This window comes from Drosophila ananassae, chromosome 2R, assembly GCF_017639315.1.
Source record: "Drosophila ananassae strain 14024-0371.13 chromosome 2R, ASM1763931v2, whole genome shotgun sequence".
NCBI classification, from domain to species: domain Eukaryota; kingdom Metazoa; phylum Arthropoda; class Insecta; order Diptera; family Drosophilidae; genus Drosophila; species Drosophila ananassae.
Genome location: NC_057928.1, coordinates 10,486,436 through 10,502,086, shown reverse-complemented (window position 1 = coordinate 10,502,086; position 15,651 = coordinate 10,486,436). Strand labels below are relative to the sequence as shown.

The following is a 15,651-nucleotide window of genomic DNA, read 5'->3' as shown; positions in this document are numbered from 1 at the left end:
CCCAGTTACGGTTGCCAGCACCACCCACTGTGATTCAGAAAATGCAACTTAAATTTCAATAAAGTCCGAAATGGTACTTGCTCGGCACTGCAGTCGATTCAGCCTGGCTGCCATGTCCGATGTCCGATGTGCCATAGTCGTCCGATGTCCGATATCCGAGTGAGCGAGCATGTCTGTCCTTCCGCTCCAGCACGCAGCGAGATTCAAGCTGTCTGACAGCGTTTAAATCAAAATTAAACCCCCGAAAATAAGCTGCAGCTTCGAGTGTGAGTGGGTGCCGTAAAACAGCTGCCACTGTAGCTGCCACTGCAGCTGCAAGTGCAACACAATCAAGGGTCTAAAGTCATTTGGCTTTGTTGCTGCCATCGCAGCACACTTGCCCCATTATGAGTATACTTTCAAGGGTCCAGCAATTTCAGGAAATTCTCAAGTATTCTCATCAAATGTGTTAAATTAATTCAAATTTCCTCTCATATCCTCATCGATTCTAAGTGTTTTAACGGTACATTTCATGTGTAATTTCTTCCCTTTATCAACATCCTTGATAAAATTTCAGTTCTTGCCAAGTTTGAAGACACAGGAGGTGGAAGAGCTACAAAAATTTCAAAGTAATTACGGCTAATAACTTAGTTACCTTCACAAAAGACAGGCAGTGACTTATTCACCTTTGGTTTCCTAGATTATCAAATGTGTTTACCATACCTTGTCGCAAATAAATAAATTATGACTTTTAAACAGTCACTCAATTGACCCACAAAGTCTTATTATGAATTTTCAATGATTTTAAATGGTTTCTCTTTCCAAATCATTGAACAGAATTTAATTGTTTTTGCGACAGCACAGTTCTGTTTGGCTTTATAAAAGAAATTAGAGTCATAGTTCTTAAAGAGAGCAAGCTTATTAGTTTTGAAAATAAATTTAAATAAATTGTTAAGCGATAAAAACCTTTAATTTAAATTTACTAACTTTCTCTTTAATTAAACTATTGGAGTTTAAACTAAAAAGGTTAAGGAAACTAAAAAGAGTGACTTTGAATTGTAAATAATTTTTTTGTTGGGCAAAACTCGGGTAAAATATTTTTTATGACCCTTGGCCAGTTTCTTCGGCGGTCCCACGCTGCGTATACGTAATGTTTTGTTGGCTTGGCTTTTTGGTCGATGCAGGCGCTCTGACATAAGGGCGTGTGTGCATCCGAGGCGATTTAATAAAAATAGATGAGTAAACCGGCATTAGACAGGACCCTTCACCCACCTCTGCCCTCTCCCTGCCCCTCTCCCCTTCTAGCTTCATAGCTGTCTCTCTCGTACACCCCATTGGCTTTGTGCCGTCGTCTCACTTCAAGCGTTACAAATTCAACTTTAAGCGTTTTGACGCTAAGTAGTTGATGGCAGGCATTGGGGTGTTCAGGGCTCTCGGGATACTCGGAGGTCCTCCCCATCTTCCATCGCCCATCGCTCATCTCCAGATGACTGTTGATGGCGATGCCAGGGCAACCACGATTGAGTGCACTCCCACAATATTTCCTTAGCATATATCAAAAGTTATAGTTAAAGAGTTGCCCGTTGTTTGCCGCCACATCCCAGCCATCCCAGCATATTCCAGTGCATCCCATCACAGGTCCCCATATCGTCCTGTGTCGACGTCACAGCGAACTTCCTTCCGGCACTTTGACTGCCGGGCTGCTTGGATGGCTGGCTGGCTGGCTGGCTGGCTGCTGCCTCGATGGTTGGCTGGTTGATTTTTGTCTGCCTTGTGGATCGGTTCCTGGTTTCTGGATCCTGGAACCCTGGCCGCATGCACGCATCCTTGAAGCCAAATTGAAGTGTTTGGCTGAGCACAAGTGCCCAAAATGTGCATGAAAACAGCTTACAGCAGCATGAAAATTTCTGACAAGATGTCAGCAGGAGATGCGGGGCCCAGGCCAAGGGTTCTCCTCCAACTCCTGCTATTGCAGGACGTTGCAAAATTTTTGGATGGCAAAAGGCAGCGCAGCCACTTTCACGACGATGACGATGATGACGATGACGTTGCTGATGATGTTGCCGTTACGCACATCGTTTGGCTTTAATATAGCATTATATTGTTGCGCATATTTTGCTTTCATATTAAAAATAGTGCAGTTCAAAGGGCCTCGAGAATGCAACGTCAGTAAAGTAGATGCATACAACAAAAAATTGCAATAAGCTTAGGTATGCTGATTAAAAAAATACACAAAAGTGAATCGGTTTACTCGATAGGAGACTGAAAGCTTCAAGCTCAGGAAATAAACAAAATTTTTAAACAAATCTCTTCTGAATAATGTCCGACACATATTTATTTTTATGGCCTAAATTGGTAATATTTATGCAGGATATCGTGTGCAATCTAATATCGTACGCAGGAGTATTTTAATTTATTCCTCTGTTTAATTTATATTTTTATTAAGTAGGCCAAGTGGGTGTTGCACTTAATGTTACAAAATAAGCTTGAAATACTTTAAATATTTAAATGCCTAACTCGGTCAATTGACATCTCTTCCCCCGAACTGAGTACCAATTTTAAGCTCGAATCGTCGAAGTCCTAGCCAGGATATATGTATGTATTCATAAACGAACTTTATTCATTAGCGATGGTGGCGGCGGCGCCTTCGTTGCGCTTACTGCAAAAATATCAGCACACAAGTTGCACGACTCGTAAACGAAATAAGTTTTCCTTTTCTGCGGGAGTTCTTGTTATGAAATTTAAGCAAGTTGTCATAAAAATGTCGCCCCCATCGACACGCCCACTCAGCCAGCCCAGCCCCCGCTTCAAGCTCACCGCATTTGGATTTCAGGGGCGGCGATAGGGGGAGGCGCCAGGGGGAAGGTGTCAATCCGCACTGCAAAGTTGGCCAAATCCACAGTGTGGTTGCAGGCAACTTTTGCTCTTTCCGGTTCGTGGCGAAAGCCTTCGAGGATGCAAGCGTGGGACCTAGTCGGTTTAAAGGGGGTGGTGGGTCGAAAGCAGCTGGTGCAGCATTGCGTGCAAATTGTTGATACACAGGAAACAACACTTTGTGGCATGAAATGTGGCAAGAAAAACTAAACAACAAGTAAAACTTAATGTCCTATTATCATTCAAGGTTTTAAAGGCATAATAATAAAGGTTTAATTAGATTTAAATATTAGTATATAATATTATTCCCGTGTAGTGTTGCAGTTGCTAATGTTGCAACTATGGTTGTTGCTGGCGTTGTTGCCTCGTTGTTCGCCACAACTTTCCGGCTTGCACGATTGACACCTTTTGGGAAATGTGACAGCTTTAACGGAGCCTGCAGCCTGCAGCCAGCAGGACTTGCAGTTTAATTTGCTGTCCAGAATGGAAAGCCTACCTGGGGGCGCTTCGAGTTGCCCCAACTACTAGCATCTTGCAACATCATCATCACCATCGTCAACAGCTTCTTGGCTAGTTTCGTTGTTTGTTGCCAGGTGCTCTGGATCTACAACTTTCTTCACCAATTTAATAGATGGCATTGTACTAACAACAATACGGCGGGGATTTGGCAGGGGGCATGGACTACGGAAAACGGAATACGGAATACGGAAAACTAAACGTGCCCAATGCAAGATTCCGGAGAATTCGCATAAAAACTTTCAACCTAACTTGTGCAAGTTCTTTTAATTTTAATTAAACGGATGAGCAGCAATTAGCGAAATAAATCTGACAATTTTGCAAATGAGCCGGCATGGCGCCTGTTCTTGTGGGCGTGGCCGACTCTCCGGCTCCGTCTGCCCCCAAAACGAGGATGCGGGTTTTTCAGATTAAATTGAGCCTCCGAGAGACAACCAAAAGGAATAAAAATTGTGTTTTTCCCGCATCAGTTGGGGGAGAGAAACTTGGCCTCGCCTCCTGGCCCAAACAATTCGAATAACCATGCAACAAATTCCGGCGGAAAGGCGTGAGATTTGAGGCGAGGAGAACTCACTTAAATTCAAGTTAACAGCCCCCGACAGGAGTTCTTTTTTTTCCGGCAGTTCGGTTTTCTGCAGTTCGCAGCTGGCTTTTTCAGCGGAGCATAGTTTTGGCTTCGGTTTTTGGTTTTGGGTTTTTTGGCTTTTGGGATGTTGTGGCTTTGCTTCGCCTCCGCTTTATTTTATTTTATTTTTTTTCCGCCTGGCATTTTATATTCGTTTTGGCTTTTAATTGAGGGCGCTTACTTGCATTTTCGTTGTCACTTTGCGATTTCGTCTCGACTTTAGTCCTCCGACTCTCCATCAAACCACCACTCCACTTCCCCATCAGCCATCAGCCCTTTTGCGGAGCATAATGGCCTGCACTCTGCTTTGTTACTTGCTATTTTTGCATTTAATTGCGAAAGTTTTTTAATTAAATTACTGCGTTGAACATCTGTGTCAAGGCGACGTTTTCGGGGGCATAATCAGGGGGGTTAACCTTTCCGTCAGGTTATGGGCGTCCGGATCGGTGAATCCCCATATAACCTATCTACAATCTATAATGATTGACGCATCGCTTATATTTGATCATCCGTATTTGTAAGAGGTAATAGAATCATCGGGGGCTGTATTGAAAGATAGCATTTACAGAGTTTTACCATATTTATGTTTAAAAAGCGATTTTTATTTACTATTTGAAGTGATGTGCATTTTATTCTAGGTGATCCCCTAGTTTTATCGCAGTCATTTAAAAATATATACCCTTTTCAATACCCTTTTTTTTCAATTCATTAGGCTGAAAAATCTACTATTTTTGTAGGACAAGATATTTTTTGTATAAAATAACAATATATGTCTACCTGATTTGAACTTGTTGATTTTCTACGGATCTCATATTTGTATTTGAAAAAATTAGTTCAAAAAAAGTTCTAACAAGTTATATTAACGGAAGAATTATTAGTAAACTTTATGCGATTTATTTTATTATTATTTATTATTTTATTTTATTGAATGCAAAGTTCTAGGAAAGCTTCTTGGTAAGTATTTTTATAGGTAATCCCATGTTTACTTTAGAACCTCTAGCAACACCACCCTATTTGAAGAACTCAGTAAACAGCCCTCTGGATGAATGCCTTCCCCATGTACATATTTTGAGAAAAATCACCTCACACATATGGGTGAAAAAGCTATCTGCCAAGGGGCAAATGGTTTATCAGCTACAATAAGTACCACAACAGTTCCGATCTCAACCCAGTCAGTTGAAAGATACAGAAGCGAAATGATCTCGAAGTGGTTCGGATGTCTGGTTCTCAGCTTGGCAGTGATTTCTGCCCAGGGGGAAGTACCGATAGTGACGCGCGCCGAATGGAATGCGAAGCCCCCTAGCGGACCCATGGATAGCATGAAAAATCCACTACCCCGAGTCGCAATTGCTCATACAGCCGGAAATAGTTGCAGTGACGATGCAGGATGTGCCCTGGCCATGCGCAACATGCAGCACTTCCAAATGTCCAGCCAGATGTTCTCGGATATAGGATATCACTACATGATCGGAGGCAACGGAAAGGTCTACGAGGGCAGGAGCACCAACCAAAGAGGAGCATTTGCTGGCTCAAATAACGAGGGAACACTGGGAATAGCCTTCATTGGTACATTTGTAAACTCCCTCCCGAACCAGGAGGCCTTGGAGGTGGCCCAAAGGTTGCTAGAACAGGCCGTCCAGCTGGGTCAGCTACTGGAAAACTATAAGCTAGTGGGACACCGACAATTAAGCGCCACCGAGAGTCCCGGAGAGGCACTCTACGCACTCATAAAGCAATGGCCGCATTGGAGTGCACAAATTTAAATAATATGAGATACAAAATTGAAAAAAATATTAACAATTTCATAAGATTTCGACACGTAAAGACCACTCCTTACACATTTATTTTGTAAATATAATTATGTATAATTTGTTTTTTGCTTAAATACGAATACTAAAATTGTAATTTTGTTGATCTGTTTCCGCTTCGCATTTTTGCATTTGTCAGCTGCCACCTTTTTGCTTGCCTGGCCAACAATCTGCTGGCTCCCCAGGAGCTGGAGCAGTGCACTGGGCCACAATAGAGATTTGAGACATCACATAGCATCATTCACCAAACTCGAACCGGAACTTCCGCAAGAAACTAAGCTTACTATACAGAATTCTAGTAGAAGCACGGAACATAATTGAAACGAAAACAATAATCGTATGCGCCAACAAGAGATAAAGGATGAAGTATGCCGTACGAATTAAGATTTACAAATTATTCATTATAGAATATAAATTTAGAAAGTATAAAACAAGGAACTATACAAAATTCGTAAAGTACTTAGGTAAATTGCACTAATATAAGCTACCGTTCGAGCTGCCACTCGCACTGTCTGTACTGCCGCCCATATTGCCGCTGGCATCTCTAGACGAGCCGCCGCCCATGCCGATGGACAGTTGGAGCAGCCAGTCCCGCTTGGCTAGCCCCTCGGGCGTCTCGCCACGTTGCGTACACAGCGGTTGGAAACAGGTGGTCAGGCCGACGCTTGGGGTGAACTCGGCACGCTCGCGTAGCTCCTCCTCGGTGGCCAGCATGATGCAGTCGTCGTCGATCTCGTCGCTATCGACACTGTATAGTTGCTCGGTACGCTGCTGCACAATGCTGTCGCTGTTGCGCCGGAAGGAGTCATCCGTCTTGCGCAGGAAGTTGTAGAGCGCCACGCAACCAAGCACAACCTCGCGGATGTGCTTGTCGCTGATGCGTAGCGGTTGGGCCAAAATGGGAAACATATTGCACAGGATTCGCATTGTCTGGTCCGCATGGGCATTGACCTGTTCGAGTGCCTCCAGCACAGCCCGGTCCTTGGGTAGGTTGCGCGTGGTAACCAAATAAGAGGTGGCCGGAAGCACCGAATCGCCTGCGAAGTAATAGCCCTGACGGTCTAGATGTTCGGACTGCTCTTCCAGAGCATTCATCTTGTGCCTGATCAGCTCTACGGCAGTGGTCTGGTTATAGATATCGTTCGGGCGGCTGCTCGCCGCCCTCTCCACCTTTGCGTACTGGAAATTGTTGTCGGCATCCACGATGCCTGTAAAGATAACGGTCGCCCGCTTGCGATCGTCGCTACTTGCTGCTGCACTGGATCCTGATCCCGAACCGGAACCCGATCCCGAGCTCTGGAGCTGGATGCTGCGCATGAACAGGTTGCCCACGCAGTGGGGAAGGTTGTGCTTGCGCTCCATCTCCTCGGCGGCGGTGCGCCACTGGTCGTCAGTCTTTGGTAGTGTCACGTATTGGTCCTTGAGGTGCTCGTAGAAGCCCAGACAGATATTGGCAATCATTTCGTTTATCACAAATTTCGAGGCACGGAAGCAGTAGTTTCGACAAGAATGCACTTCACCTAAGGGACGATAAAGATGAATATAGAATAAGGAATATTTCTAGAGGAGATTGCCATACCCGTTGCCAAATACTTGAGCGTTATGGCCAGCCGCTCCTCGGCGCTGAATGACTTCTTTTTGCGTTGTGGCGCGTATTGGCTTATGATCGGCTCCATCTTTTGGACCAAGTACCGGAACTGGCTCTCCGTGATGGCTAGGAAGTAATTCAAGTGGTAGCACTCATCCTTGCGTGACTGCAGCTCGCTTAGCAGGTTCTCCTTGCTGAGGAACTCCGTTTGGTTCTTTCGCAGCCATTCCTTGGTCCACTCGAGACGCCTTCGCGTGTTCAGAATCCCAGCTAAGTCCAGGGCGCTGATTTTCGAGGTCTGAGGTCGGGAAAGCACTGAGGTGCGAGCAGCTCCTCCCACGCCGGTTGTTCCTGCTCCTCCTGCGACGGCTGCTGCTCCTCCACCGACTACCGTTGTTCCTTGTATAGTGACAGTGCTGCTCTCCTGCGTAGCCCCCACTCCCGGGGCGTTGCCATCGTTGTTGCCGTTGTCCTGTGTGACCCCGATTGTTACGGCCACGCCCATTCCTGTGCCCCCAGCGCCCACCTGATGGCCGGCATTGGAGCCGCTAGTGCTGCGATTGCCGCCGTCGCGTTCACGCAGCACACCAATGACTTTTAACTTGATTTTGTCCATCTAACCTGGATGAGGGGGGATTGAAAAAAAGAGACCGATGAAAAGGGGATCTGCCCAGGTCGACCTACTAGCTAAAGGCCCCACCCACCTCCTCCCAGCCCCGATCCGATTTTCGCCCACCCGAGTGCAGATATACGTGGTCGTGTGTTTTGTGCAACAAATCGATTTTTACTCACCTTCCCCTCTCCACCTCCACCGCCTGCTGCTGCTGTTCCTCCTCCTCCTGCTGCTGCTGCTGCTGCTTCTGCTGATTTTGCTGCTGTGTGTATAACCAGTTTCGCTTTACGGCTACGGCTGGTTGTATAATTAGAACCAATATTACCAATATCACGGCCTCAGCTCGGCTTCTTGAATCCGTTTTTCAATTTTCCACGGCTACTACTTCTTGCCAGAAAACCACATTTTTGCCAAGTTTCTTTGCACAATTTTGATAAGAGTCTACTATTATTACGCACTAAGAAACAAAAAACGCGATTCTCCACTCTCAATTCGAATTGGGAGAAATTTACTAGGTGGTTTCGATTCCTATTAAAAATTTCAAGATTCTCCCAATTCGTTTTGATACGAGAATCAGCTGAATTTTTTTTGTGTCCGAGGTATAATGTTACCAGATTGGCAAAGTATAAAATACCAGATATTTCCCTATTTTCTGGTATTTTTCAACACTGCCCCTGAAAAGTGGTAAGTTTTATGATAAATTTCCCTGCACACTCGCAGGTTTAATAATACTACCTTTTTTTTTTTTTAAATCTAATATCTCCTTTACAGAATTATCTCCTTTTTTTAATCTTAAGAATTATTAATATATTTTTAGACAGAGACTTGATATTGACCGGCCTTTTTCAAAACGTTGCCAATTTTGAACTGTTTAATTTTTACGAACATCTGGCAACTAGTGGCAGTTAATGTTAAATTCCAAAATCAAGTTAACAAATAAAATAAGGAAAAAATAAGAATACCTAGGAGCTTCTGCCTTTTCTCTTGTCATAGATATTTATCGATAATTACAAAATTATTTTTTATCTAAAAGTGCAAAATGGGGTCTTCAAAATGGCGGATATTGTCAGCCTCGGAACGCTAAACTTCGTCCTTTTTTTAAAATCCTTAGTGAGGAATAAACTGCCGGAATCAGACGCTTGATCCTGCATCAGGTTCCTTCCCATATTATGAAATAAAACCACAGCTCGACTTTATTAATAATAAGACAAATTCAAAGTTGTATTAAGCATTTTATTTGGTTATTCATACGCGTGTGGTTTACAATACAATAATGTCTTTTTTTGTAATATTTCTTGTATGTTTTTAACACAAATATTATTTTATTTATATCCCATTAGAGTGGTGATGCTAAATCCTTTCAATAAATAGGTATTTAAACGAATACTCGTACACAGGATGTGCAATACGAAACTTAGCGTTACACTTGATGGATGTATGTGGTAGCTCTATGTGAATAAATTTAATATCTTTAATGTATATACTTTAAATTTGATCTATACGCTGTTGTTCGGATTGTATATTTATGTATATTCCACTGTTAAAATATGCAAGCTTAAAAATTTGCTTGGTCTTGTAAAAAAATGAGACTTTAAAAGCATTTCACTTGCCAGGCTTCGACTATTTCATTACGTCCCCGTTTACACATGCGCTTGTATAATTGCTTAAATTAAACTACAATAATAAGCGATTCATTTAATAATAAATATCCTTCGTACATATACATATATAATAACTACATCAAATTAAAAGCAAAGGTGTAATCCATTACATCGATCTAGCAAAAAACATTATCTTGTTTTTTTCTGTTACTTCTGAGTTGATTTTTGTTTTTTTTTTTTTTCAATATCCTTTTAATTTTAAACATTAAAGCCAATGAGAAAATGCGTTGAACAGCTAATGCTTGCCGTATATTCATATTCATATTTGCGATTTTATAGTTTTTCTTTTTAAATATATAAAATATATATATTTGCATTTAAAAACTTGTGTATGCACTTCAATATCATTAAAAATGTGTGTTTAGATGGAAAATGTCGAATTAGCTAATTTTTAAATCCCTCCTGCTGTTCGATTTGAAATCGGTGATGTTCAGAGTCGGTGAATGCTGAATGTCCCCATCCAGAGAGATCAGATCTTCCATAGATTCTTAGTGTGACTTATCTGGAATTATAGAAGGAAAATAAAAATAGAAGATTTAGTAAATGTTTATTATGGAGCTTTTACAAAAAGGCGGCGAGTATTACTTTTCTCTGTCAAAGTTGAGCTCTGCTTTTAATTTGAAGGCCAAGAAAAGACACAAATCAAAAGTAAAACAGAAAGCCGCGTGGAATGCTTACCTAGCCACATATTCTATGTCACCATGTCACCGTTCTAGCCCCATTTTCATATAGGATTACGCATGACTCATCTCTCCCATATCATTCTCATCTCATCTTCTATCATCTCTCATCCAGCGCCTACTGCTTCTTGGTCTGGTCGTGGCTATCATCCTCGACCACCGTAGATTCATCATGCGACCAGAAACTGGCCGACATTTGTGACGACGACATACCACCCACACCTGGGAATGAGTCCTCCATCAGCGTGCTCGAGGCGCAGCTGGTGACGCTGCCGGACATTTGCGAATTGCCCGCACTGGTCTGATAAGTGGCTGTGGTTCCCGCTGAGCTGGTGGTCTGTTCCACGCACAAGTTCAGCGAATCCACAGATATGTCCTTGGACATGCCGCTCTCGTCCAGTGGCAGCTCCTGAACGCCACCGCCCACGGTGGTCGTCGTGGTGACCACCCTCGTTACGGTGTGCTCGTGGCCATCGGCATCCGTGCTGGTAGTCGTAGTGGTTGTGGTGGTGGTCAGGCCATCGCCCAGCGTCACTCCACCGCCACTGACGAATTTTGTCATTAAATCCAGCTGCTCATCGCCGAAGGACTCGATGCTCTCCTGACGCGAGTGCCGCTTGTCGATTTCCAGCGAGTCGATGTCCGATCTCGTGGTGGCGTCCTTCGATATATCGAAGCTCTCGATGCTGCTGGTCATCATGTCCTGGCCACTCTTGCTAATCTCCATGCTATCGATGCTATCCTTCTCGGAGTCTTGGCTGTCGATCTTAGACTTTGGCTCCAGCTCTGTGGTAGTGCTGGTCACCTCTGTGATCTTAACTACCTTGGCTTCTCCCTCCTCCAATTCAAGTTTCTTTTTAAGCAAAGCTTCAATGTTTTCCGCCTGACTCGAGGGCACAACATCGGTGCGGGTTACCGTTCGGGTGACTTTAGTGACCACTACATTGCCGGCGGCTCCCTTGTCACTGCCATTCGATTTGTTAGACTCGTCGGAACGAGAAAGCAGGGCTGCCTCCTCCCTCGCCTTGATTTCAATTAAATGGGCTTCGATACAGGCGTTCTCCAGGCCCTCGAATTCTTTCAGACTGGAAATGGACACATCGTCGCCAGGGGCAGTTCCACTGCCACTGTGACGCACCACGTAGCGGCGGGTGAAGCTACCGTTGCTGGAATCTGTCGATCCCTGGTGTGTTCGATTGCGATTCTCCAGAGAGATTGCCTGCTCCAAGGATTCGAACTCCTGCAGACTGCTCATTGATACGTCGTCGTGTTCGCCCCGAGAGTGATAACGACGGGCCGCCAGGTCGTACTCAGGCGTACTCGAAAAGGAGTCCTTGAAGCTGCTGATACGGCTGCTGCCCACCTCAAACTCGCCATCCTCCTCCTTGATATCCTCTAGAACGGCTCCGGCGAGATCATAGGGATATCTCAGCTGGTTGTCCGTCAGTTGCATCTCCACCCAGCGCTTGTTGGCCGCCGCCGTGTCGCTGGAGTCGCTTTCCTCCGGCTGCTCGCTACTGCTACTGGCTCCTGTCGGCGGACTCTCCTCGAACTCAAAGTTCAGGTCGTCCTTGTACAGCTGGGAGCCAAGCTTGGGATCTGCTGGCGCCGATTTGATGATTATTTTCTCGACGTCTTCGTCGTGTTTCTGCTCATACTTGATTGGCTTTATCTTGATGCTCTTACCGCCGAGATCCACCTCGCCAGCTTCCTTGGCCACTTCCTCGATAATCACAAACTCATCTGAGATATCTGGCTGCTCAACCATTTCGAAGGAGTCGGGGGAATCGGGCGCCTTGCGATCATCGAAATCAGCTCCGATCTCGGCACGCTTCAGCTCCTCGAGCTTCTGTCGATATTGTTCCTGAACACGTCGCTGGAAGTCCTGCTCCTTCTCTTCGGCCTTTGCTTTTTGATAGACGGAGGAATCACTAGCTTTGTGGAGCTCCTCCTCAGTGCGAACCTTGTATAGAGTTTTTTCGGGAAACTCATCGGTTTCCTCCTCCAAAATTGGAGACTTAATATCCTCGGTGACCATGATATCGGGAATATTTGAGTAATCCTGCATGTTTTGAGAGGGGCGACGCTCTTCGATCATGGCGGCCTCAGCCTCCAACTCCTCGGTTAAGCTATCCTCAACGATTACCTCTGCTACCAACTGGGAGGGGGTGAACGGACGTTTCTCCAGCTCTGCACTGTGATCCATTTCGGCAGCTGCCTGCTTTTTCTTTTTGTTTTTCCGCTCTTTGGGAGATCGGAACTGGCGGGCATATTCAGACTCATAGGGATCCGTGTCCGATTCACTTTCTGACTCCTTGCCTTCTCCCAGCAGAGCCACTTCTTTGTCCAGATTCTTCAAAGCGTCACCTGAAATGCTTTCATTTCGCTTGTGTCCACGTCGTTTGGATTCTGCTCCTGGTGGCGTACTAGCATTAGAATCCTGGGGAGAATGTTCTTTGCTTTCCATTTCCAGTACAAAGGTGGCATCTTCTGGCACCGAGGCCGATGGACCTTGTTCATCATGCCCATACTGGAAGCCCTCAATGCCAGTCAGTGAGGAAGATCCTGCGGATCCAATAATATCGTCAAAGTTTTCCACAACGGTGTCAATATTCGAGGTACTCGACATGCTAACCGAGAGGATACTTCCCTCGTCTAAGCTAGAAGCCAACTTTGGTTCATCGATCGAGCGGCGTGGGTCACTGTGGTACAAGAGAATATCTTCGCCCTTTTCACTCTCCCGTGGGCTGTCAACTTTGTTGTCCTCTAGAGGATAAGCCAGTCCCCAGGTGCGTTCCGCTTCTTTGGGCTTCGGATACTCCTCGATCTGGACCGACTCCATTTCGACAGGCTCTTCAGTTTTTGGCTTGAAAATCATTTCTTGGGAGCGCTTCATAAGACTCTGCTGTTCGCTTGTCGGGTAATTGCTTTCCGGGATCTCCAAACTGTCATCGCTATCCTCGTCATCGGCACGTAAGTCCCTTAGTTTTGAAATCTCGTCGGCTTCGAAAGCATCTGCATCGGCGGATGAAGCCACTAGAGTCTCCGAAAGCTCGGACACATCAATGCTAGCGAAATTGGCAGAGGTTTCCGACTGAGAATCCAAGCTACTGCTGCCCAAAGTGCTCACTGCGCTCACATATTCAGTACCTTCTGTTCTGCAAGTGGAGGTAAACTCCCGGGCGGTCTGGTATTCGCTTGAGGTGCCGGTACCAGTGGCGGTCAAAAGATTGTCCATATCAGAGGACAGTGGTCTACTCTGGGTCTTGTCGAAACTCTTGTGGAAGCTCTCACTTGAGCTGGAGTTATCCACATCGGGGATGGACCAGCGGTTCGTCGAATCTGGTGAAGATTCCGTCTTGAGCCGATGAACGACTACATCTACGGGCTTCATGGACTGGTCTGATGTAAGTTCCTCAAAGGTGCTGGTAGTGATCGACTTGTCAGCCGCAATCTCCTCAGCGACGACACTGGCAGTGGCCAACTTTTCGGTGTAATAATCCTCCATTGAGCTAAAGTCCTCCGCAGTCTCTGTGGAGATAAATCCCAGGGAAGCTTGTTCCTCCTTGGCCATGTGATCTTCCATAGAGCTCAGCTCCTCTGCAGTTCCAGTGGAAACAAAGCCAAGAGATCCGTGATCATCGCGCCTTTCTACTCTTCCGAACACATCCTGGGCGTAATGAGCCATGGCTGCTTCCTTGTTTAGGGTTTCCTTAATTGTGGTGTCAAAGAGTCCTTCTGGTGGCTGGGTGCCTTCGAGCGTTGATGTTAACATGCTGGATTCTGGTATACCAATAAATGATGAGATGTCTTCGCTTTCAGCGGAGGTTGGAAGTGCATGGGGCATGCCATGGTAATCAAACTCTTGCTGGGAATCCTCAATAAAGGATTTCACACCAGTCTGGGATACTTGTTGAATTTCGTGAACCTCAGAAACAGTCTCTTCGACCAATGATTCATCTAGTTCGCTTTTAACGGTGGTAGCTTGAGCCTGCTGTGGCGAGTGCACTACTTTTGGCTTACCGGTGGTTGGAATATCCTTTTCCGATGTTTCCCATTCGCTCTTTTCTAAAGGAAGCTCAAACCTATCTGAAGAGGCAGTTTTTTCGGAGATTGTGTTTACTATTTCTGGGATTTCCTTGCCAGACTCGTCGGGATCCTCGCTGCTCGATGGCGCAACTTCTAAGATGGCCCGTCCACTGGACCCAGTCGATGTGGTCAAGCTCTCCTCGGTGGTCACTTTGGATAGTTTCGGTTCGCCTGCCTTCTCCTTGTCGGCATTTTCAAATTCAAGAATATCATTTCTCGTTTCGGAACCCTGCCTAGCTATCTTGCTATCCAATGAAGCTGGTTCGTCTGGCTTCATTGTGACATACTCCTTAAAGACATCATTGGCCTCATCAGAGTCCACGGATACCTCCTTCATCAGCGACACGTCTTTGGCATCAATCCCGATGGCGGTCTGGGCCTCTTCCTCCTGAGGCGTAACACTCGCGGACCTTGTTGAAGTTTTAGTGATAACATTGCGGCTGGACTCTCCAATATAGAAGCTAGTGGTTTTCTCAGCTCCCTCCGATTTCTCAGTATCTGCATCGTCCACTGAAATTTCACTCGTCGGTTCAAAGCTCTCAGTGATATCCTCTGAGGCAGTGGTAGTTGTGGTGGTTGTGACCACGTCACGCAGCTGGGAACGAAGGGAAATCTCGGTGGAGGGCTCGTCCGTTTTGGACAGCTCCTCGGTGAAATCAAAGCTACGCAAGCTAATGCTATCGGACTGCTCGGCAAGGGCGGCCAGATTCTCAAATGGTTCCGTGTGCTTGATGGGAGCACGGGGCTTGGGAACTGGCGCTGCCGTCTCAATACTAACGTCAATCGGTGCATCGGGCTTTGACACCGGAACGGGACCGGGAATGGTAGTGCTATCGGTGTCTTCGGAAACTGGGGAGCTTGCTTTGAGTACACGTGGTTTTGGTGTGGGTGTGTCATGGCTGGTGGTAGTGATTGTATTGGTTTCTACCGCCGGCTCAGTTTCGGTTTTAGTTTCTGATTCTTTCGACGGTGGTACGGGAGTAGTTTCGGTTTCACTTGAGATCGGTAAATCGCCGCCTGTTTCTACAAAACAATAGGTGTGAAAACGAAAGCAATTTTAAAAGTGTTGTGATAGTCGAGAACAAAAGATGAGGAAGAGAAACACAATTAAACGATTAAAAGGTAGAAACAGGAAATATAAAGGTTCCAGTGATGGATAGGTTAATGCATTCGAGTATATTGTTAGCATTGGATAGAATAGATCACAGAGATAGAGTA

General features: G+C 45.4%; 3 protein-coding genes across 36 annotated transcripts in view; 1 reads left to right on the top strand and 2 right to left on the bottom strand.

Moving 5' to 3' along the window:
- Positions 1-5,155: 5,155 nt before the first annotated feature.
- Positions 5,156-5,908, top strand: LOC6493523 (peptidoglycan-recognition protein SD). The gene has a single exon (XM_001957888.4). The coding sequence runs from the start codon at positions 5,191-5,193 to the stop codon at positions 5,755-5,757; it is 567 nt and encodes a 188-aa protein (XP_001957924.3). The 5' UTR covers positions 5,156-5,190; the 3' UTR covers positions 5,758-5,908.
- Positions 5,800-8,633, bottom strand: LOC6506411. 2 transcript variants are annotated; one of them, XM_044714722.1, is made up of 4 exons: positions 8,329-8,633; positions 8,183-8,265; positions 7,382-8,011; positions 5,800-7,322 (listed from the first exon to the last, which is right to left on the bottom strand). In XM_044714722.1, exons 3-4 carry the CDS (start codon positions 8,004-8,006, stop codon positions 6,277-6,279), a joined length of 1,671 nt encoding a protein of 556 aa, XP_044570657.1. In that variant the 5' UTR covers positions 8,007-8,011; positions 8,183-8,265; positions 8,329-8,633; the 3' UTR covers positions 5,800-6,276. The 2 variants fall into 2 exon arrangements, with proteins under 2 accessions (XP_044570657.1, XP_032309934.1); XM_032454043.2 differs by having other exon boundaries at positions 8,183-8,633.
- Positions 8,634-9,222: 589 nt separating this feature from the next.
- Positions 9,223-15,651, bottom strand: part of LOC6506409 (ankyrin-2) — a 55,447-nt gene continuing 49,018 nt past the window's right edge. For 31 of the 33 annotated variants that reach the window (XM_032454594.2, XM_032454595.2, XM_032454597.2 and 28 more), the window contains one exon: positions 10,432-15,456. In XM_032454594.2, the coding sequence (XP_032310485.2) occupies positions 10,463-15,456 (4,994 nt within the window). In that variant the 3' untranslated portion in view covers positions 10,432-10,462. Of the gene's footprint in view, positions 10,167-10,431; positions 15,457-15,651 lie in introns of those variants that run through there. The other 2 variants (XM_032454589.2, XM_032454591.2) reach the window with 1 other exon arrangement.